At 33.8% G+C, this 21,660-nt stretch overlaps 8 protein-coding genes across 13 annotated transcripts; 4 read left to right on the forward strand and 4 right to left on the reverse strand.

The window, feature by feature from the left end:
* The first annotated feature begins 284 nt into the window (after positions 1–284).
* LOC115715900 (receptor-like protein EIX2) lies at positions 285–1,361 on the forward strand. The gene has a single exon (XM_061116120.1). The coding sequence runs from the start codon at positions 285–287 to the stop codon at positions 1,359–1,361; it is 1,077 nt and encodes a 358-aa protein (XP_060972103.1).
* A 987-nt stretch (positions 1,362–2,348) lies between these two features.
* Positions 2,349–2,756, forward strand: LOC133038075 (receptor-like protein EIX1; the record flags this gene model as incomplete). Its single annotated transcript, XM_061116121.1, has 1 exon — positions 2,349–2,756. A coding segment is annotated over exon 1 (408 nt), but the record flags the coding sequence as incomplete, so codon positions are not given.
* Positions 2,757–2,786: 30 nt separating this feature from the next.
* LOC115716591 (receptor-like protein EIX2) lies at positions 2,787–5,666 on the forward strand. Its single transcript, XM_061115234.1, has one exon. The coding sequence runs from the start codon at positions 4,124–4,126 to the stop codon at positions 5,522–5,524; it is 1,401 nt and encodes a 466-aa protein (XP_060971217.1). The 5' UTR covers positions 2,787–4,123; the 3' UTR covers positions 5,525–5,666.
* LOC133037764 (LRR receptor-like serine/threonine-protein kinase FLS2) lies at positions 2,805–4,016 on the forward strand. Its single transcript, XM_061115235.1, has one exon. It carries the CDS (start codon positions 2,805–2,807, stop codon positions 4,014–4,016), a length of 1,212 nt encoding a protein of 403 aa, XP_060971218.1.
* A 1,502-nt stretch (positions 5,667–7,168) lies between the features above and the next one.
* On the reverse strand, positions 7,169–8,997 carry LOC115716615 (gluconokinase). 4 transcript variants are annotated; one of them, XM_030645445.2, is made up of 5 exons: positions 8,801–8,997; positions 8,284–8,360; positions 8,104–8,164; positions 7,932–8,011; positions 7,169–7,687 (listed from the first exon to the last, which is right to left on the reverse strand). In XM_030645445.2, the coding sequence occupies exons 2-5, from the start codon at positions 8,297–8,299 to the stop codon at positions 7,272–7,274; spliced, it is 573 nt and encodes a 190-aa protein (XP_030501305.1). In that variant the 5' UTR covers positions 8,300–8,360; positions 8,801–8,997; the 3' UTR covers positions 7,169–7,271. The 4 variants fall into 4 exon arrangements, with proteins under 4 accessions (XP_030501305.1, XP_030501306.1, XP_030501308.1 ...); XM_030645446.2 differs by having other exon boundaries at positions 8,104–8,158; positions 8,801–8,936; XM_030645448.2 differs by lacking the exon at positions 8,284–8,360 and having other exon boundaries at positions 8,104–8,158.
* LOC115716614 (pentatricopeptide repeat-containing protein At4g31850, chloroplastic) lies at positions 8,860–11,718 on the reverse strand. Of its 2 annotated transcripts, none has more exons than XM_061115233.1 (2): positions 9,092–11,718; positions 8,860–8,995 (listed from the first exon to the last, which is right to left on the reverse strand). In XM_061115233.1, exon 1 carries the CDS (start codon positions 11,397–11,399, stop codon positions 9,126–9,128), a length of 2,274 nt encoding a protein of 757 aa, XP_060971216.1. In that variant the 5' UTR covers positions 11,400–11,718; the 3' UTR covers positions 8,860–8,995; positions 9,092–9,125. The 2 variants fall into 2 exon arrangements, with proteins under 2 accessions (XP_060971216.1, XP_030501304.2); XM_030645444.2 differs by having other exon boundaries at positions 8,862–8,999; positions 9,093–11,718.
* A 605-nt stretch (positions 11,719–12,323) lies between these two features.
* LOC115717063 (altered inheritance rate of mitochondria protein 25) lies at positions 12,324–15,798 on the reverse strand. Its single transcript, XM_030646001.2, has 11 exons — positions 15,184–15,798; positions 14,275–14,361; positions 14,123–14,164; positions 13,948–13,992; positions 13,668–13,733; positions 13,517–13,573; positions 13,365–13,426; positions 13,150–13,270; positions 12,974–13,054; positions 12,796–12,902; positions 12,324–12,651 (listed from the first exon to the last, which is right to left on the reverse strand). Exons 1-11 carry the CDS (start codon positions 15,613–15,615, stop codon positions 12,621–12,623), a joined length of 1,131 nt encoding a protein of 376 aa, XP_030501861.2. The 5' UTR covers positions 15,616–15,798; the 3' UTR covers positions 12,324–12,620.
* Positions 15,799–16,677: 879 nt separating this feature from the next.
* LOC115715773 (uncharacterized protein At1g51745) lies at positions 16,678–21,546 on the reverse strand. Of its 2 annotated transcripts, XM_030644445.2 has the most exons (5): positions 20,967–21,538; positions 19,480–20,075; positions 19,021–19,305; positions 18,271–18,536; positions 16,678–18,178 (listed from the first exon to the last, which is right to left on the reverse strand). In XM_030644445.2, the coding sequence occupies exons 1-5, from the start codon at positions 21,146–21,148 to the stop codon at positions 17,207–17,209; spliced, it is 2,301 nt and encodes a 766-aa protein (XP_030500305.1). In that variant the 5' UTR covers positions 21,149–21,538; the 3' UTR covers positions 16,678–17,206. The 2 variants fall into 2 exon arrangements, with proteins under 2 accessions (XP_030500305.1, XP_030500304.1); XM_030644444.2 differs by having other exon boundaries at positions 19,021–20,075; positions 20,967–21,546.
* Between the last annotated feature and the right edge of the window lie 114 nt (positions 21,547–21,660).

A 21,660-nucleotide genomic window follows, 5' to 3' on the forward strand; every position in this document is an offset into this window, starting at 1 on the left:
AAAGAACACAGAAATGCAAGAACTAAACTAGAAGCAGAGTGAGCTTGAGAGATGAAGGTGAGGAGAAAGTGAACAATGGAACATGGAAAGCTCAAGCTGAATTCAGCTGAGAGAGACCTTTGATATATATACAAGAGTTTGGTCAAGGACCTTACAACAGAATCAAAACAGAAAAGTACAGCTGGACAGCTTAACTAACTACCCGATACAACAACTAACAGCAAGATTAGTTAAGGTCGTTATTTCCGTTATTGTCCTGTTCTTCATTAGTTACAATATGTTGGATGTATTGGCCATCATTAAAAGTTTTAAACTTGGATAACAATAATTTCACTGGTGAAATTCCAAGCTCTTTTGGATCTTTACATAATTTAATCTCATTGCATTTGCACAATAATAGCTTGATTGGAGAAATACCAAAGTCTCTGATGAATTGTTCAACTTTAATTGGTCTTAATCTTGGTCTAAATAAGTTGGTGGGATCTATACCAAGATGGATTGGCTGTCTTCCACATTTGAGCTTTCTTGTCATCCCTTCAAACAATTTGAGAGGCCTTATTCCAGTTGACCTTTGTAAACTTTCTACACTTCAAGTATTGGATGCTAGTAATAACAACTTCACAGGAATCATACCCAAATGCTTCAAAAATTTAACGGCTATGACCTCTACTCTAGAAAGAAAATATGACTCCATTTACATTAAATTGGAGAATGAAGTTTCTAGAGAGGATGCAAATCTTGTTATTAAAGGAAGGGAAAACGAGTACGACACTATCTTATATCTCTCAAGTACCTTAGACCTTTCAGAGAACAGATTATCAGGTGAAATTCCAGAAGAACTTACATGCCTCGTCGCATTACAATCATTGAATTTGTCCGGAAACTATTTGAGTGGGAGCATACCAAAAACGATTGGTAATATGACAAAGTTGGAATCTCTTGATCTCTCGAGGAATCAATTGTCCGCTCACATTCCTTCAAGTTTGTCAAGTTTAACATTCTTGAGTTATGTCAACTTATCATGTAACTACTTGTCAGGACAAATTCCAACAAGCACCCAACTTCAAAGCATGAATGCTTCTAGCTTTATGGGCAACAAATTGTGTGGACCACCGCTCCTAAAGTGTGTTGAAGATCGCGACACAACACATTCAGATGCAAGTAACGGAGATGGAGAAAGGGGAGATGATGAATATTGGCTCCGATTAGGCATAGAAATGGGATTTGGAGTGAACTTTGTAGGTGTCATTGGTCCGTTGCTGGTTTGCGGATTTTGGAGGCGTGCTTACTTTTGGTTTTTCGAAGAGTATTTGTGGTACAAGCTTGTGGATTTCTTTATCAAAGTAAAGTATAGTTTTTGAAAATATTTGGGTCAATATCATGTGTTCAAGTGTTTTGTAATAAGATAAGTAAAGACTCTTTTTCTCTTTTATTGGGTCTAACCACATGTTCATCACGAACACTTGTTAATTTCCAAATGTTGTGTCATGGTTTTGTCTTCTTTTGTTTGTTTTTGTTCTTTCTCAAGTCATTTTTATGTACAATATATATCATTTTGGGAGATAGCCCCATTTATATATGTTGTATATGTGTTATAATTTGATGGATTTCCTCAAGAAAATATTATGGTTCTAACTTTACACTAGAAATTTAATTTCCAAATGTTGTGTCATGCCTTTACACTAGAAATTTAATATTTTCAATAAATAGAAAACTATATTTTTCGTATTGAAAAATTAACTTTGAAGAGATAAGTATATATAAAACTATATTCCATATCTTTTGTGATGGCCGGAGTCATTGATCATAAGATATATATAAATTTAATTTCAATTAATAATGTGTATATTATATACGTAATTCTAGCCATGTAATGACATGTGTTTGCTTTCTATTTTACTTCTAGAATGTATTACTTATTCTTTACAATAAATAAATATATAGTAATATATAGTACCACCCTCATATTCATTAACCTAGTAATTTTGACATTTTCTTTATTCTTCTATTTATCTTTTACTAATTAATCGCAAGGCTCCACAAACTTTAAGTGGTGCTAGAGACTAATTGTTTCCCTTAGATTTGAGATAAAATCGAAATAAAAAAGAAAAAAATAAAATAAATAAATCCAATGTTGAATTGAGAGTCCATTAATTGTGTGTAATGTGTAGTGGTCAACAAAGACAATTACATATTTATATATATATGGAGGAACCAATTATAATGTATCTTCTCATATTATTATTATTTTAAAAAACTTTCAAAGCCCAATGGAGGCCATGACAACAAAGGTCTGTCTATATAAAGAAGGCCTCCTTCCCATGCATGCCATTATTATCTATTAATCCATGGCTGCATTATCAGTATCCATGACTATTCATGTTACAACAATCATTATGGTTTTCATGTTTCTGGCAAAGGTAGCTCTTATGGGGAATGTTTTTGGCAATGGAGTTGGAGAATCCAGCATACTCTGCCATGAAACAGAGAAAAAGGCTCTTCTGAGTTTCAAGAAAGATTTGGTAGATGATTATAACAAATTGGTGTCTTGGAATGTTTCTGAAGAAGAAGATTGCTGCAAATGGGCTGGAATTTCTTGCAACGCTCTTACTGGCCACGTCTCGAAGCTCTCTCTCAGGGATGGTTCCCTTACAGGCAAGATCAATCCCTCCTTGCTTAATCTCACACATCTAGCTAACTTAGACTTGAGCTTCAACAATTTTGGGGCAATTCAAATTCCAAGTTTTGTGGGTTCTTTTGTGAGTTTAAGATATCTTAACCTCACATATGGACATTTCAAGGGAATGATTCCCCAACAACTTGGAAATCTCTCAAGTTTGCTCTATCTTGGGCTTGGACATAATTTAGACTTATATGTTGACAACCTTCATTGGGTGTCTAGTCTTTCTTCATTGGAATCACTAGACTTATCTTATGTTGATCTTAGTAAGGCATATGATCATTGGCTTTTAGCAATAAATATGATCCCTTCCTTGCAAGAATTACACTTGTCCTATTGTTATCTTAGTCATATTCATTTTCCATCTCACATAAATCTTACATCCCTTGAGACACTTGACCTGAGTTACAACTCTCTTGAGCTTCGAGGTTCAATTCCTTGTACCTTTCGAAACAACATGAGCCTTTTAAAATATCTTGATTTGTCTCGCAATAATATAGACTCTGTCATTCCTAATTGCTTATTTAGTTTTTCTAATCTTGAACACCTCCACCTTTCTAATACTAAACTGCATGGAGTTATCTCAAGTGATGTAGCAAATTTGACCTCTATAGTCAGTTTAAACTTGAGAAGTAATGCTCTAGCAGGAAAAATCCCTTCATCTATGGGAAAACTCTGCAATTTGAAAGAATTTGATTTAGGAGGCAATAATTACAAAGGCAGTGTCTCAATGGTTTTCGAAAGCTTGTCAGGTCGCCTTTCTAAAAGTTTGAAGTCACTGAATTTGGGGAGGAATTTTTTCGATTCCTTTGGTGGCCAATTAGTGGATAAAATAAAAGATTTTGAGAATTTAGATGATTTCTCTCTTCAATCTAATAAATTTTCAGGCCCCATTCCAATTCCAATATTTAAAAACATAATATCCTTGAAGTCTTTAGATCTTTCTTATAACAATTTTAGTGGACCTCTTCCTGAAAGCTTAGATTCTCTCTCAAAGTTAGAATCTTTCTACATTTCCAATAACCATTTCAATGGTCCTCTACCAAAAAATCTCGGGTCTCTCTCACAATTACAAAAACTAATAATTTACAGTAACCATTTTAGTGGTCTTCTACCAGAAAGTCTTGGGTCTCTCTCACAATTACAAACACTAATAATTTCCAATAACCATTTCAGTGGTCTTCTACCAAAGAGTCTTGGGTCTCTCTCAAATTTAGAATATCTTTCAATTGAATCAAATTCTTTTGAAGGTAATGTGTGTGAGTTTCATTTTGCCAACCTCAAAAAGCTTAAGCACATATTTGCTTCTGAAAATAACTTGAGCTTTAAAGTTTAGATTGGACTCCTCCCTTTTCTCTTGGAACCATAGAAATAAGAAATTGGAACTTAGGTCCTCATTTTCCTACATGGCTAAAATCACAAAAAGATATCTTTAGAATAGACATGTCTAATACTGGAATTTCAGATATCATTCCTTCTTGGTTATGGAATTTTTCTTCAGCTGATATTGACATGTCAAGAAACCAAATTTATGGGGAAATTCCTAATTTTCTAAATGATGGTTATTATATGTTGAACTTGAGTTACAACAAGTTGACAAGACCATTACCTCATATCCCAGTTTGGAACATGCTAGATCTTTCAAATAATTACTTGTCTGGTAACATTTCTAATTTCCTTTGTGATCCAAAGAGTTCTAAACAAAAAGTTATTGCCTTATATCTCGAAAATAATCTTTTATCAGGAAAGATTCCTGATTGTTGGATGTATTGGCCATCATTAAATTTGATAAACTTGGATAACAATAATCTAAGTGGAAAAATTCCAAGCTCTGTGGGATCTTTACTCAACTTAATGTCATTGCATCTACAAAATAATAGTCTCAGTGGAGAAATACCAAAGGCTCTGAAGAATTGTTCAGCTTTAAAAGGTCTTTATCTTGGTTTTAATAAGTTAGCGGGGACTATACCAAGATGGATTGAAAGTCTTCCAACGCTGCGTTTTCTTGTCCTTCGTTCAAACAATTTCACAGGTCATATTCCAAATGAACTCTGTAAACTTTCTATGCTTCAAGTATTGGATGCTAGTGATAATAGTTTGACGGGGAAAATACCAAAATGTTTCAACAATTTAACTGCTATGAGTTCTAAATCACAGAATAATCCATTTCAATATTATCTTGGCGTTAATAATCAAAGATCTAGGGAGAATGCAAATGTGGTTATCAAAGGAAGGGAAAACCAATACAACACCATCTTATACCTCTTAAGTACCTTCGATCTATCTAGCAACAAATTATCAGGAGAAATTCCAGAACAACTTACAAGTCTCGATGCGTTGCAATCATTGAATTTGTCGGGAAATTATTTGAGTGGGAGCATTCCTAAAAAGATTGACAGTATGACCGCCTTAGAATCTCTTGATCTCTCAATGAACCATTTGTTTGGTCACATTCCTACAAGTTTGTCAAGTTTATCATTCTTGAGTCACTTGAACTTGTCATACAACAACTTGTCGGGACAAATTCCAATAGGCACGCAACTGCAAAGCATGGATGCTTCTAGCTTTATGGGAAACAAATTGTGTGGACCGCCGCTCCTCAAAAAGTGTATTGAAGATCCTAACACAACGCATTCAAATGCAAGTAATGAAGATGGAGAAAGGGAAGATGATGAATATTGGTTCAGATTGGGCATAGGAATGGGGTTTGGAGTGAGCTTTGTGGGTGTCATTGTTCCGTTAGTGGTTTGCGGATTTTGGAGGCGTGCTTACTTTTGGTTTTTCGAAGAGTATTTGTGGAACAAGTTTGTGGACTATCTTATCAAAATAAAGTACATGTTTTGAAAGTATTTGTGTCAGTCACCTTTTAAAGTCCTTTTTTTAATAAGGAACGTGTTAGTTATGTCTTTTTTGTAAGTTTGTTTCATGTATTATCATTTTGGGAGATATCACCGTGTTATGTTATTGTTTCAAAAAGTTTAAAGAGTTTAATAAGAACATTGTGTGTTTTGCAACTCATTCTTTTTTTATGTGTTTTGTAATTTGTTTTGTATAGTTGATTGTGTTTTTACTGATAATAATGTGTTTGTGTTTGTTTGAGCAAAAGAAATGTGTATTATCGCTTTTGAAAATGTATTGTGCTTAGGAATATTATAGTTCTAGACTTGTTTACATATCTTAATATATCATTGCATATATATATATATATTAATATATATATTTATATATCTTTATATATTAAAAGTGTCTATCTAACGCCATTTCTTGGTTTAACAGAATATACTTCAAAATAAAAGAATATTCTGTTAAATTTAACGATTAGGTTTGATCTCCCGTTAACAAATAAACCCAATAATTAAACCAAAAAATTAAACAATCTTTTAAATATTAATAATCTATTTTTAAATTTAAAAAAAAATCATCTTAGCCACATATCTCTCTAACAAACCTATATAAGGAGAATATTAATAATTTTTTTTATTTATTTTTTAAAAAAATCTTTATTTTTTTGATTCTGATGCATAATGTGATGTTATTCTTTTTAATTGCTTTATTAATTTCTTTTCTATTCTAATGTGAATAAATTTTTGGCAATAGAGAGTCATCAAATTAGTCCAAGTGTTTGCACTCCATAATCTATATATCTATCTATAATATAGGTCATTACTCTTTTTTTTAACCTATTAATTTTACAGGTATAATTATTAATTTTAATTAATGATAAAATTTATTTTTTCTATTTTTCTATCATATAAGGATAACTATTTTTTTATTGTTATTATTTTTTTCACTATGATGTTTGTAAATATTTTTTTGACTAAATAATTATTAAATATTAAATAGATTAATTAAAAATATCTAAATCATATATCATTTAAATTTAAATTTGATTAGATTTAATTCTGTATCTACTTTCTCATTATTTGTAATTGTTCTAAATCTGATCGTGCAAACTCATATATTAAACACAATACTCCACCTTGAAACTGTTCTCTGTTTTTTTTCTTTCTTATTGGTTGGTGTTAATTCGCCCTGATGATTCAAGTGTCATGGTTTAGCAGAAATACCATTTCTATCTTTAATTTTTTCAAATATAAATATTTAATTTTTTCAAGAAAAAAATTTGTAATCTTTAAAAATAAAATACATTCAAAATCTTAAAAAGACCAAAATCTTAAATAAAACTAGCAATACGTGGCTCGGCACGTAGATTCACCTAGTATATATATATATAGAGAGAGAGAGAGTTGTAAATGTATATATGTAATTAAGCACATATATTGATATACATTTTCTTGGTGGGTTATTGCTCCTTAAATGGTCAAAGTGAAAATATTCATAAATGTATATATGCTTGTCCCATATTAGTTCTCCTTGTCAAAATGATAAAATAAATAAGTTTGACTCAAGACTTGGGCTAAAAAAGTATATATAAACATGAGAAAGCATATTGTTCTGTCTCTTGACATGTCAAAAAACAAATTTGCATTTGAATAAAATAAAATGAAGATTTTTGTTCAATTCATAATTAACATCAAACACAGTTCTAATATAAATCTTTACAACTATTTTTCTAAGCTTAATGTGTTCATCATCCCCTAATCATCAATGTTTGAATAGTATCAACAATAATTTGAGGAGCAAGAGTGGCATCTACCTTCAATATATTTTCGGAATCATCAATTTGAAGCAACTCCAACTGCGATCTCAAAAGGGTAGACGCCATAAAATGCTTTCCTTCTGCAGCTCTCTTCTCCAACCGAGCCTCGAGCACCTCAGCCGAAGCATCCAACAAAACAAACTTCACAATATTGCTTGTGCCATAGCTTTGTGGTGCATAGTTTGGATCGGCTGATCGAAGAATTTCCCTGTATCGCCTTTGCAGCGCTGAACACCCGAGAATCAGGCTTTTCTTATCTTCTAAACTTTTCCTTAAGACATCTCGAAGTGTTTCGAGCCATGGGATCCTGTCTTCTTCTGTAAGAGGGATCCCTTTCTTCATCTTTTCTGTGTTATTAATACAGAACATGGATAATAGTAAAAATACAAAATATGACATTTTTAAAAATCAAATTGGAGGGTTTTGTATTGAAGGATTTTTCGGACCAAGGTGGCGTGGACGCAAGCTGCCCCACCCTTCGGCCGACCCTAGGGCACTTGTAGTTTGCTCCCACAAAGTCTTAGGTACTAATTTTATAGGGTATGAAAAATATACAAAAATTGTGTTTATAAATACAAAAATTGATTATACCTTTGTTTGAATTGGGATGAAAATCATCAGCATCAATGAAGCTGAAATTTGTCATTTTTGCCAACATCTCACCTATTGTACTACATATGATATAGCCACACATAAACCCATCATTATATATATAATTAAAGAAGATAAGAGTAAGTTAAGGATTGATTTTGAGAGTTCTTACGATTTTCCAGCTCCACTGACTCCCATAACAACAATGGCTATCTCTGACTCTGACTCTGTTCCTATAAAAAAAAACAGAGAATTAAACAACACATTATAATAAGATCTCATCTCATCTAATGTTGGGTCTGATTATTATTTTGATTTAATTAAAAGAAAGAAGAAGGAATAAAGATGAGACCTTTGGAAGAAGCCATATCTGTAATAAGGGTCAACAAAATTAAGATCGCCCACTCCTCTTCCAACTCATCTTTATATCTTTATATATATAATAAAATAATATAATATAATATATGCGTGTGAGTACACGTAATTAACTCTTTCTTTATTATTAGCTACATATATATATGTCCTAACCAAATACAGAAAGGGAAAACAGAGTCAAGTACTTGAATTTTTTTTTACATAAAATGAAATAACAACACACAAACAAAAGCTTTTAGCATAAAATGAATAAATAGGTGATTGAAAAAGCTTTGGCCTTTGAGGTGGGCTTCTCTCACTTTTTGTTCTCATCACATCAACTCTTCCCCAAGGGTGTTTACTGTTAAATTATGGCAATGTTTTGGCTTGTTACCAACTCAATTTATTCTCATTCAATTGAATCCATTCAAAGTGAGAATTACCTCTACTCTGGCCAAACACAATTATCCTCTAAAAAGTGAACCAATTCCTAACAGTCAAAGAAAAACTCTAACCTTTCTCTGATCCTTCTGAATAGCAAGCAAAGCTTTAGACTTTAGAGCTGAGGGCAAAGCTTCAATTTCCGTCTCCAAAACATCCACCACCTCAGGAAAGCTATGTCTTTAGGGCCACTGTAGCAATGAAATGATCCACCATTTGCTTAGATGTTTTCACCAGTAGATGCCCTCCTCAGTGAACCACACCAGCTTTCGACTAATTAACAGATAGGTGATGATTTCAGTAACCATACAGCAATACACCGAAAATCTCATATAAGAATGAACACTATAAAATAAATAGGCTTACCTTTTCCATTGATCTCTGCAAAAATTGAAATGTTTATCCACCAAAAAGCACATTGGAAGTTTGATTAGAAAGTTGTACAAACGTTTCCACATTCGGGTCACACCCAACAACTAACATTTTCTTGTAAACTGTAAAGGCATGGTCTGTATTTCCTGATGTGATGTAAGCTCGAATGAGAGCATTGTAGGTGAAAACATCAGCTTCGAAACCTTTAAATTGTAGTTCTTCATACATACTCACTGCTTGCTCCACCATTCCCGCGATCCCAAGACTGAGTATTAGCGAGTTGTATGTGTAACGATCGGGACAAATCCCTCTGCACTGCATTTCTTCGTAGAGTAATAAAGCTTCTTCCACCCTATGTGATCTTCCAAGTGCATTAATCAAAAGTTTATAACAAACTATATTAAGACTAAGGCCACTCTGCTTCAATTCCTCAAAGTAACACAAAGCTTCATCAACTTTTCCCGAAAGACAAAGAGAATCCACAAGAACGGTGTAAGTCTTAAGGTCCGGTCTTATTCCTTCTTTAACCATTCTTCTAAACAAGTGACGGGCGGTTTCCACATCGCCTGTTTTCCCAAACCCGTTAATAAGAATATTGAAAATCGCACGATTAGCCTTGCATCCATATTCGGCCATCTCGTGAAAGAAAAGCATTGCTTCCTCATGTCTTCCTAACTTAAAAAGTCCATCAATGAGTGAACCATATGTATGAGGAGAAGGAGCGAAATCACAACCCACATGATCATAGTACAAATCGATAGCCTTATCAACACTACTATATTTCACTAAACTTGAAATGAGTATATTATATGTGATTGCATCGGGCTTACATCCCTTACTACACATTTCTTCATACAGTCCCAATAACAATTTACTAATTTTCCCAAACTTCTCATTATCACCAATGATTTTCCCATTCTCACCAACTAACAAGTTGTATGTAAAAACATCAGGAACACAACTACTTTCCCTTAACAGTCCCCGAATCAAGGTGTTGTAAGTACGAAGATTCGGGGAAATCCCTTTCTTTTTCATCAAATCAAGAGTATCAAATGCTTTCTCGATATTACCTGCTTTACAATAAGCATTTACAAGAATGGTGAAAAAAACTACATCAGGAACAAAACCATCAGCTTCCATTTCATCCCAAATTTCTTCCATAGTTTCCAATTCACCAAAATCACTTAACTTTCCCAACAAAGTAATATAAGTAACACGGTCAGGTTTGTAACTACTCGCTTTCATATCTACAAACAATGCCATTGCATTATCGAATTTACCTGCAGTACAAAGAGCATCAATGAGAACATTATAAGTAACAACATCAGGTTTGCATCCCTCTTTATCCATTCTCTTCAACACATCATAAGCCTCATTGATTTTCCCAGCCATTCCAAGAACTCTAATACATATAGTAAAAGTATAAATATCTGGCTTCAATCCCAACCCTTCCATCTCTTTAAACAAACTCATTACAGTTTGAGTATCCTTTTGTTTTCCAAATGCCACCATCAAAGCCGAATAAACCTTCAACCCCGGCTTCATCCCTTCCATAACCATTCTGTTATAAACCTCCAAAGCCTCCCTAAAAAACCCTGACTGAAGAAGAAAACATATCAACCCATTATATGAAGAAGCATTCAATACAAACCCAGCCATTCTCATCTTCTCAAGCGCCACGGGTGCTTGTCGAATTCCTCCCCTTATGTAAAGACCTTGAAAAATAGCTAAATAAGTGTTCAAATTTCTTTTAACCTTTTTCTTCTGCATCAAATCAAAAACAACAGCCATATCCTCCACTCTATTATGAGTCACCAAGATTTGAAGCATGTAATTACAAGCTTTAGTAGTAAGAACAACACTAGAAGCAACAACCATAAAATGAAGAAAAGCAGAATTTGGATCCTTATTGGTAGACTTAAGAACCCTCATAACCTCTTGTGAAGATTTCACAACTCTCTTCTTCTTCTCCTTAACCCCTTCATTTGGGATTTTCATAGCAAACCCACATAATAAACTCATTTGTTTTCTCCTAATTTTCAACCTATCTCCCAAACTATGATTTGAAGTAGCTATCATAACATTCTTCTTCTCCATTGGGATTGTCATAACAAACCCACATAAACCCATTTGTTTTCTCAAGTACCCATTTGTGGAAACCTTCAAATTATTCTTAAAGTTTCTTCTTTTAAATGAAAAACTATCATGATAATGACTACATTGACTTGAAGAAGTAGCTACTAAAAGTACAGTGTCTGTAAAAGCAGAACAAGTATAGCTGAAACTACTACTACAATACATGCTCAAAGAAGAAGAACAAACTCTTAACAGAGAACAATACAAATCGAACAAATAACAGAAAGATAGCAATTTGCAGAAACTAAAGAAAAGTTTTCTTCTTTGCACCGTTACTGTTTGTTAAAATGCTTCTGAGACACCAAAATATAACATATTATAACAAAAATGGCATCACTTACAGTAAAGGTGAACCACAAAGGTTGGTAGTGGTCTCTCTCTTTCGATGGAATTGTGAGCCACTTGTTTTGGATATCTCTTTCTCTCTCTTATCCAAAGTTTTTATTTTGTCTGAAAAATGTAAAATGGCCGCTAAAGGGAGTGTTTGTGCTTGTTATGTGCTTTTCTCAAAGATCATAAATCTTTATTTTAAGGGATAAATTTATGGTCGGTTTAATCGGTTTATAGTACATTTTATTAACCCAATATAAATTAGTAATCCGTCCAATAAATTAATCGGTTTGGTAACGTTAACCCGCTCAAACTGAACACTAATATTTTTTTTTTTAATATTCAATTGTTATATTTCATTTGTGTTACTTTGTACATAAAAAGAAAGGGAGGAAAAAAAATTATCCCATTTACTATTTTTTAATTTTTTTTTCAAATTTACCGTTTGAGTTGCTCCGGTAGTTACTTCGGTAGTTTCAATGTAAATTGCTATGTGAATTTTAATTATGAATTAATTTGTTATGTATAAAGAAAAATTTTGAAGACATTTTCAAGCTCCATTCTTTTATTTGTTTTTCTCCTTTTTGTGTATTTTTACTGTAGAGTTGAGAATTGAGATTAAGAAAGGGGAGAAAATGATACTAATGAAATAGTAAAGAATTTTTATGTTGCTGATTTTGTTTCATAGATAATACAGAAAGAGTTGGCTTGTATTCTTCTCCTCTACGATTTTGGCAAGATTATTTATACATACATAAATTTAAATAAAACTTAAACATTGCTGGTATAAATTAAATACATTATATAAAGAGAAAGAGGCCCTCAAAAGCTTTCTCTTTTAATCTTTTTTTTAACAATCATTTGCTTCATTTCTATATTGTTTAACAGTACAACAAGACTCCTTAATTATCAAGGTTTTGGTATCAAAAACCGAAAAATCTTTGCGAAAACATCCTTTGGGGAAAGAGGAACATATGAACATTTTAAGGCCTTCGATCGATTCGAAGAATAAGCAAATAGATTCTCATTCTCAACAACTGTACAGCAAAACCGTGTTTACTCGCCAACCGCCATCAAAGGCAATCCCCTGAGAAACAAACAGAAAAACGAAAATGGGAGCAGAAAACACAAGAAAATGCCTAAAAAAATTGTGGGGGAAGGTGTGGAAACATATGTGCATACCGAGCAATTTTAGCGGTCTAATAAGATTTTTAAGTACTGTTTAGCTTACCAGCCACCATGTCTTGAGAAATAATCATTGTCTAATGATATAGCAAGAGCAACTGCCACTGCTCTCTCCGATAAACTCAGCGGACGGAACACTTCTAAATCTTGAATCTGCAGCCAAAAGACCAATTATGAATAACAGTAGGAAAACGAAATATTCGTTGGTAATGGGAATAACCTACCACTTCAGCAGCAGCTCCATGATTGGAGCTTGGATCGGTACTTCCAAAGCGAATCACGTATTGACCAGCATCGGTAAAAAGCTGTGTTTTTTATGACAATATACATAATTAGACAGGTAGTTGTTCACTTTTTCGATTTGTACTAAAGATAGAAAATTGAAAGTGAGAGACACAACCTCAAGGCCGAAACCTCTCCAGTCGCGATCTATCTCAGCCAGCACATTTCCATCGATATCTTTTAAAGTAAAAGTCCAATTCCAGAAGCCGGGGTTTTCAACCACTGCAAATTGCTGGTTCCTGCATAATTTTTTTATGAGAATTAAGTAAGGCACTATTTTTGATTAAGTAGGCTTCAGATTCGAGTATCTCGAAAAGATAAAAAGGGAATTACCCGAGGTACAAATCATAAATCCGCCTCCATAGATGCCATCGTCGATGAACCACACCAACTTCCTGGAAATTAGCATAAAGATCGACAGTATCAGCAACCATACCACGATACACTGGAAATATTAGGTAAGAACAACTAGCAAAGAGGCTTACCTTTCCGTTGACCTCTGCATAAATCGAGCTGTTTATCCACCAAAACGGCCTGCGTACCTAATACAGTGTGAACCAAAAAATCAAATCAAATGCTTCCCAAAAACCCCTCCTACCAAATACAAAAACAAAATAAGTAAAAAAGGATACTCACCTTGAAAAGCTCATTACCCACTGCATCAGTTACATGAGCAACAAAAGGGCGCCTCAACCGAAGAAACTTTAAAATGAAAAAAGATCCATTAGATAGTTACATTATCAAAGATGGATATATCGGTTCATATAGATTGTTGAAGATACATACATCACCATGAATATTGACTCCACAAAACATGGATCAAATCATGTTTTCTAACTCCTATATATCGAGTTAAGGAAACAAATACGGAACTTGACACAAATCACAAGCATGGCATATCAAAATCATATTTTACCTGTCTAGCAAGGACATTACTTTGTTCGCGAATCAAACCGACAGGCTGCAAAACAATCATAATAAGTATTAGAAACTTCAAAAATCTTTCGAACAAAACACTATACATTCTTTTGAAGCTCACAACATTGTCTAAGAACACATGACAGTAAAATGAAGAAGAAATAAACACTTACTGATTGGGGATAGCACACATCGACAATGGCATACCGATTTTCCTGCAAAATCCTCAAATGTAAAGATATTGCTAGGAACCATGAAATTTTAGAAAGGGCTAAAAAATCAGAATATGCAATCTAAGACAAGAGCATTCAAAATAAAATATTACTTGCTCAAAACCAAGGACAAGATTTGCCCACTCTATATCCCTTGTAATCAGCAAATTTGATCTGGCAAGAAGAGGTTCTACCTGGACCTATAATCAAATTCAATCAAGGGTGAAGCTTCAACATTAATCTGACCAAGAAGAATATTTCATGTATCAATCATGTATATGGTAAATTCACTAACAACAAGTACAATATGTGGAATTCAACACTTTTACTTCTTTTGATTTTGTCTTTGATGGTAATCTTTATGACATAGGTACTCATTACAAACCTAATTACAAATCTATGTATTTCTCAGAAGCTAATTAGGATTTTCCCCTCAACTTTGACATGTACCAAATCGTGCCTCTAAACTTTTCAGGCCATCAAAAGTTTTCCCGAACTATTGAGATTGTTGGATTCGACTTTTATTTAAAATACTAATAGGTGAACAATCAACATGTTGGGCTTGTGTTAGTAAAACGGAATTATTCGAAAATACTTGAATCCAACACTTTTACTTCTTTTGATTTCGTCTTTTATGGTAATCTTTATGACATAGGTACTCATTACAAAACTAATTACAAATCTATGTATTTCTGAGAAGCTAATTAGGATTTCCCCTCACACATACCAAATCTTACCCCTAAACTTTTCAGGGTTATCAAAAATTTTCCCAAACTATTGAGATTGTTAGATTCCACTCTCATTTAATTTACTAATAGGCAAACAATCAACATGTTGGGCTTCTGTTAGTAAAATGGTCCAACAATTTCAATAGTTTAAAGTTGGGAGCACGATTTGATACATGTAAAAGTTAATGTGAACAAATTCCTCAATGAGAAATCATGTATAAGTAAAGCTATCACTTTTAATCCAATAAATACATTATTAACAAAACTTGTTATAAAAGAGCAAATCATTTCTACCTCTTCTGGAGTTTCAGGTCTCAAATATTCTGTCACACCAGGAAAAGGCACTGACACAGCTTGTTTTCCCTCCTTAAATTCAGGCACATAAGCTTCTGAAGACAACAACCGATCTTCATACACTGATGATGATGAAGATGAAGAACCACAATGCCCATAAACCACTTTCCTAGTTTTCTTATCAAATTTCCTATCTTCAACCCAAAGCTGAACAAGAAAATCTCTGTCTATATGGGTATCAATATCATTTCCAGCATTATTCCCAAACTGACGAAATGGGATCAAAGAAGTCTGTTTTGAAATAGACCCAATTCCCAAAATGGGATTTTTAGGTGGGATTATCAATCTTTGTTGAAACCCCACATTTTGGTAATATCTAAAATTATTGAGCTTCTTTGTAAGACAACTCCAACTCCTCTTTGTCAAGTTCATTTTTCTGTCAATTTCTCAGTAACCAAACACAAGAAATGTATTGTAATGATATGGACTGCTTCTTCTTCTTCTTCTTCTTCAGATGTTTCTCTCTCTTCCCATGATTCTCGATCACCTTCGGACAAGGGAGGCTTCTCTCCCTCTCTCTCTCTTTGATCCTTTTCTCAAAGTACAGTTGGAAAACAGAAGTGATATTATATGTATTTATTTATTGGGCTTGGGCTTGGACTTGGTTCACTCCTCATTGGGCCTTATTGGGCCTTCATTGGGATATTTTCATAAATACCTAAAAATTTGATCAGCTGTTTTATAGCATTTTTATGAGTAAATATTTTTTTATTTTATAAAAATAGGGATAAATTGTTTTTGAGTTGTTTTATATTTGTATTACGTTGATCACAAGTTACTTTAATAAAGTTCTGTAAAAATAAGAGTAATTTATGAAGTAAATAGCTAAGTTTAACTTTTATGAAGATAAATATCTAAGTTTAAATTTTGGCGAAAATAGTACTTAAGTTATATTTTTGGAGTTTCTGAAAATACCTGGTCGTTAGGTGTAAAGTCAATATTCACGTGTCATTCTCTTATTGATATATTCAAATTTATTTTTAAATAAAAAATAAAAATTTAATGACCTAGACCAATCAGAGATTACCATGTGGCTATTGACTTGACACTTGACTTGACACTTAACGGTAAGTAGTTATTGAATTTCATAAAATATAACTTAAGTAAATATTTGAAGTTCTCAAATGTGAATGGTACTATTCAATAAATGGCATTATCATACCATTTTTGACACATAAATAGTTATAATTTTGAATATTATTTGTGTACAATTATAATAATTTAAAATATTTGTAAATTTTTGGATGATTACTAATAATTTAATGTGCTAATAATTAAAAAGTTCCAAACAATCAAATTGTATGTGTATTTGTTAATTTATCATAATATTTAGGTATAAAACTCTTGACCCTCTCATAATACTATTTGTTAATTCCACACAAAGTTGGAATAATAAAATAAAATAAATATTACCAAACCTATTGATAAGCCTTCTTTCTACAATTTAAGTAGACTTTAAATTAAATAATTAAGTATACATATTTAAGTCAAATTAGCCTTACTTACAAAAATTAAATAAAAACATTAGAAAAAGATTATACAAATTCAAAAGATATCATCTACAATGAATTTCACTTTTCTTTCTATATATGCTGCTTTTGTCTAAATCAGTTGAAAATAAGAAAAAGAAAAAACAAACAAACAAACAAATCAAGATACTTTTATAAATACTTTGAATCCAAATCTCTTTTATCTCACTAAAAATTCTTAAAAAGCTCTTTCCTTTTTTTCAACTGCTGATTTCTTCTGTACACATATGATGATGATGATGATGATGACTTCTTCTTCTTCTTCCTAACTTCACTACCTGTTGTCTGCTTCATCTCATTATTCAAAAACCAACTGCAGTAATTTTGTCTAGAAACAGAAAAATAAATAAATTAGCAATAAATGATTGTAATAGTACTACTAGCAGTATAATTTTTATTGTTCTTCTTCCCCCGACCCGAAATGTACAAGTAATCTATGTTGGATTCCTATCCACATTACTATTTAACAATGCTGCTGTTGCCCCGTTGTTCCCAGCTATCTTCGATGATGATGATGACGATGATGTTGAGGGCGGTCTATTTATCTTCTCGAGTAACCTACTAAAAACTAACTTCACAGGTATGCAAGCTACTGTTGTCGGCCCAGATGATGTTGTCTCTGGTTGTTTCATCACCCCGTCATCTTTTTGGTTACCACTGCCACTGATATCGTGTGTTAGTTTGTTACTGAAGTTATGTATGGATGATAGTGTCCTTGTTTTCTGGCTTGATAGTGAGGCTGTTTTCTTTGGCATCCTTTTGTGTTTTCTTTCGTATGGTGAGGCTGAGTTTTGATGAGGGTTCTTCCTTATGAGGTTGGGTTTATGACTGAAATTCCCTTTCTTGTTGAATGGTGGCGGTTTATTTTCTCGATCTAAGAAAGGAAAATCATAAGCAGTTTCATCACCATCGAGTGTTGATGATAAATGAGGACGTGGTACACGGACCTTAGCTGTCCTCCTCGCGGTTCTCCATGCTTGAGGAAGAGCTGTATTGCCGTCATGTTCCATTGGCTCGTTGCCATAGTCATCTATTGTTGGAATGAGATTACTAGACGAACCCTCTTCTAATGTTTCGATTTGGATCGGGTGCCCTATAATTGCCTTCCCATTTAGCTTACTCATAAGAGAAACTATAGGAACAGGCTCTTTCTGATACCTTGCTTGGACTTTTACATCAATGTCTATCAAAATCGATCCTGATCTCCCACCAAACTGATGACGGCCATCGAAAAGTGGGTCAAATTGTTCTCTTTTAATATTCCTATATCCTTTTGAAGAAGGCCGTTCATCCCAATTCCAATCATCCCAGTCAGTTATATTATGACCACCAATATTTCGACGTCTGGATGCAGCTCTTGGTGAAGAGTATCCGTTGTCCTGTCCAAACATTTCTGCCCTATAATCCTAATAAGTCATTTCAGCCTTGTCAGAATTATCATCAAGAACAGTATAAATACAAAAACTAGAACTCCCACTTGAGAAACAAAAACCCTTACCTTATCTTCATGATAAGCTCCGTATATATACCCTTTCTCATCAGTAGCATCCATTGACCTCTTTGTAAGATTCCGAATATTCCTCTTCCCTTTTAATTTCCATTTGGATACTGATTCATTGGCAGATGTAGGATACCGAGCATAAAAGTGAGAGGCATCACCAGAAAGCATCATATCATCCGGTTCATCGCATCCCATGCGTCCATGTTCTTGTGCTTCGTATCTTCCCAAAGAGCTCACATTTTGTTCCATAGGTACAGCAGCATCTAAACAAGTATCAGAAGGTTGGTGAGAGAGAATATTAAACCAAGAACATGCAACAAGCTATAAATCACAACATAGCACCAAAAAGAAACAAAATATATTTACACATTGGTAATAATATAGAGACCATCAGATTATTTCCACAAAACAAATTGATCATAGATTTGCTCAGATCAAAAGTAAGAATATGACCTACCCCTACGCTTCCTCCTACTAACAAATATGACAATCTAATCTACATTTTTGAACATAATTCCAACCAATTTCAGTACTAATCATTCCAGTAACATTTTATCGATGAAGTCATGCACGAACATATCATATCAATGAACTTAATAATACTTATCAACATATAAGTTTCAATGGTCAATATAATACAGAACAGCACAGATGATGAATTGTCAACCTTCTAAAAACACAAAAAATCAAGCAACTTTAATTATCACTATCAAAGGACAAACAAGTGGATGCAGAAAGAAGAGTAACCTGAAAAAACTGTCATTTCTTCATCCACATCACGTTCTGTCTCAGAAGAATCAGACTCTGATTCTGAAGAACCTGTTTCAGACGAACCCGATTCATCTTCCGTAAAACCAGAAATGTTCCCTTCAGTCAAGGAATTGCGATGTAAGGAAGCTCCAATCTGGGAATCTGACATCTCAACGTCACTTTGTGATATTGCTTTATTTTCCAAGGATTCACTAGAGTCTGCTGGATAGTACACACATCTACTCCTCTTTGCTCTGAAAACAACTCCCAAATGCTCCCTTCCTGAAATAGAAGTAGAAACATTAGCACTGTCAGGTTGCATTGAATCGGGGACTTCTAATTTTGCACTATTCAGCAAAACTTGGACAAGAGGTCGTCGCTTGTCACGTCTCTTGACCAAACATTCATCACTCAACTCCTCATGTGACCTTTTCCTTGTGTCTAAAGAATGTTTACCATTCAAGTGATTTGCATCCATTTTATGACTGCCACTAGGAAGAGCTTGAGCACTATGGTCAACAATGGGTTTCCGGGAACCATTTAAAGCAGTAGAAGGTGAAAGTTTAGTCTTTATAGGGACAGTCCTGAGCCCAAAGTCCTGCAAGCCCCTCATCCGAGGTGTAACATCAGAATGATCCTCTTCCCCACTGAGGTGATGATTTCCCTCTTTGGATTTTTGAGAAGACAAAAGACCACCTATAGTCTCATTCTTATGGGACACATCTACTCTCTTAGATAACTGATTTGATTTGGGATTTCCAAGTTTTACACTATCAATTCCAAGACTTTCTGAAGATGTAACTAACCCCTTTTTGACTGCACCAGATGGCTTATTGATCGTGCGATCAGAAGCTATACCTAACTTTCCTGGCTTCTTCGACTGCTGCTTTTCAAGTTCAAGTGCATGAAGAATAGCATCTTCCCGACGCGCATACTTCTCTCTTTTCTTTATAGGCATGCCCTGTGAGGACTCTGCCCTTTCAATACAATCATCAAACTCGCCACACCTAAATGCCTTCACACGTTTCGATTTCTCTAAATTGTACCAATCCCTGAAAAGTATACACAACATAGAATATCTTACAAAAAAAGAATCCCATAAAAACCAAAAAAAAAAAACATTTGAGTCAAGAAAGAGCCATAAATTTATATCTGCCGACTACATGTATTACACATTTCAAAATCCCATTATCAGTTATTCTTTTGTAACGAGGATATATACAAAAACCCAATAGCCTTCATTATTTGTTTCTAATCTAGATTGTTTCTAAAATCATATCAATCACTAACTACCCAAGAGGGATAGCTCAAGGTCTGTGGATTGAGTCCATCCTCGGTACCTACATAACAATTGCTATGATTTTCTAGTCCTAGTTTCAAAGGAAAGTTGTTCTCATCTTATGAAGAAACTTCATACGAGATTTGCCGCAAAAAAACTTCTAATGAAAGGACTTGCTATTTGTTTCAAATCTAGATTATTTCTAAAATCATATATCAATCACTAACTACCCAAGAGGGGTAGCTCAACAAAGTCTGAGGTTTGAGTTCGTTCTAAGTACCTACATAACAATTGCTATAGATTCTTGTTCCCCAAGTATTCTAGGATTGGCGGGGATCCTAGTTTCAAAGCAAAGTTACGAGGCTCATCACGAAAAAACTTCTAATAAAATGAAAGGACTTGCAATTTGTTTCTAATCTAGATTGTTTCTAAAATCATATAATCAATCAAGAACTACTCCCACTATAGTTCTTCCACCAATTTGGATTCTAATATTGTCAATGTTTTCCAACAAAGAAAATCAATTCTCTACAACTAAACTCATTATAACCCAATAATTTGTGTTCTAATATTTTCTAACCAAACAAAACACTCATTACAAAATCATCAAATTTGTTAGGTATCAAAAAACTAAAATCTTAACAAAGAGAGAATAGAAACATACACACTGGCATCTTCCCTGCCAAGAAGCTTAACCGGAGTCCCTGAACGAGGCGATGTAAGATGCGAAGCCGAAAGCTCATCAGGCCCAACTATCTTCCCAGGCCACCACGAACCATTCCTCCTCCGCACCCAAACGATCGATCCAACACTGAACTCAACAGTACCCGAATCCGTACTCCCCATAACAACAAAAACAACCAATCTCTCTCTCACTCTCTCTCTCTCTCTCTAAAACCTAAACGAAAACCACCACCGGAAAAGGCAACGACGGCGACTCAACCTCCGGCGAAGAACAAGAAGGAACGGAGGATCCGAAAGGGGCCGAGTATGGAGGATCCGATTATACGAATTCGGATTAGGGTTAGGGTTTCCATTCAGAAAACTTAGAATTGATTTTCCATTGGAGTCTCTCTCTTCTCTTCTTCTTCTTATTTTTTTTTAATTAATTAATTAATTTTTATTTTTATTTATTATTATTATTTATGTACCTGATAAAACTGTTTTTTTTCTCCCTTCTTCTTTGTTTCTCTCTCTTAATATTTATTTTTTAAAATAAAAATAATAATAAAAAAAAATATGTAAGCCCAGAAAAAAGCTTCACTTCATATCTTTGAGTTTGGTTTGAATAGGGTGACGTGGCGTGATATTACTAGTGCTGAGCTGGAACAACGAGTTTGAGTGAGTTTCAATCTACA

This window comes from Cannabis sativa, chromosome 5 (assembly GCF_029168945.1).
Source record: "Cannabis sativa cultivar Pink pepper isolate KNU-18-1 chromosome 5, ASM2916894v1, whole genome shotgun sequence".
Taxonomy (NCBI): domain Eukaryota; kingdom Viridiplantae; phylum Streptophyta; class Magnoliopsida; order Rosales; family Cannabaceae; genus Cannabis; species Cannabis sativa.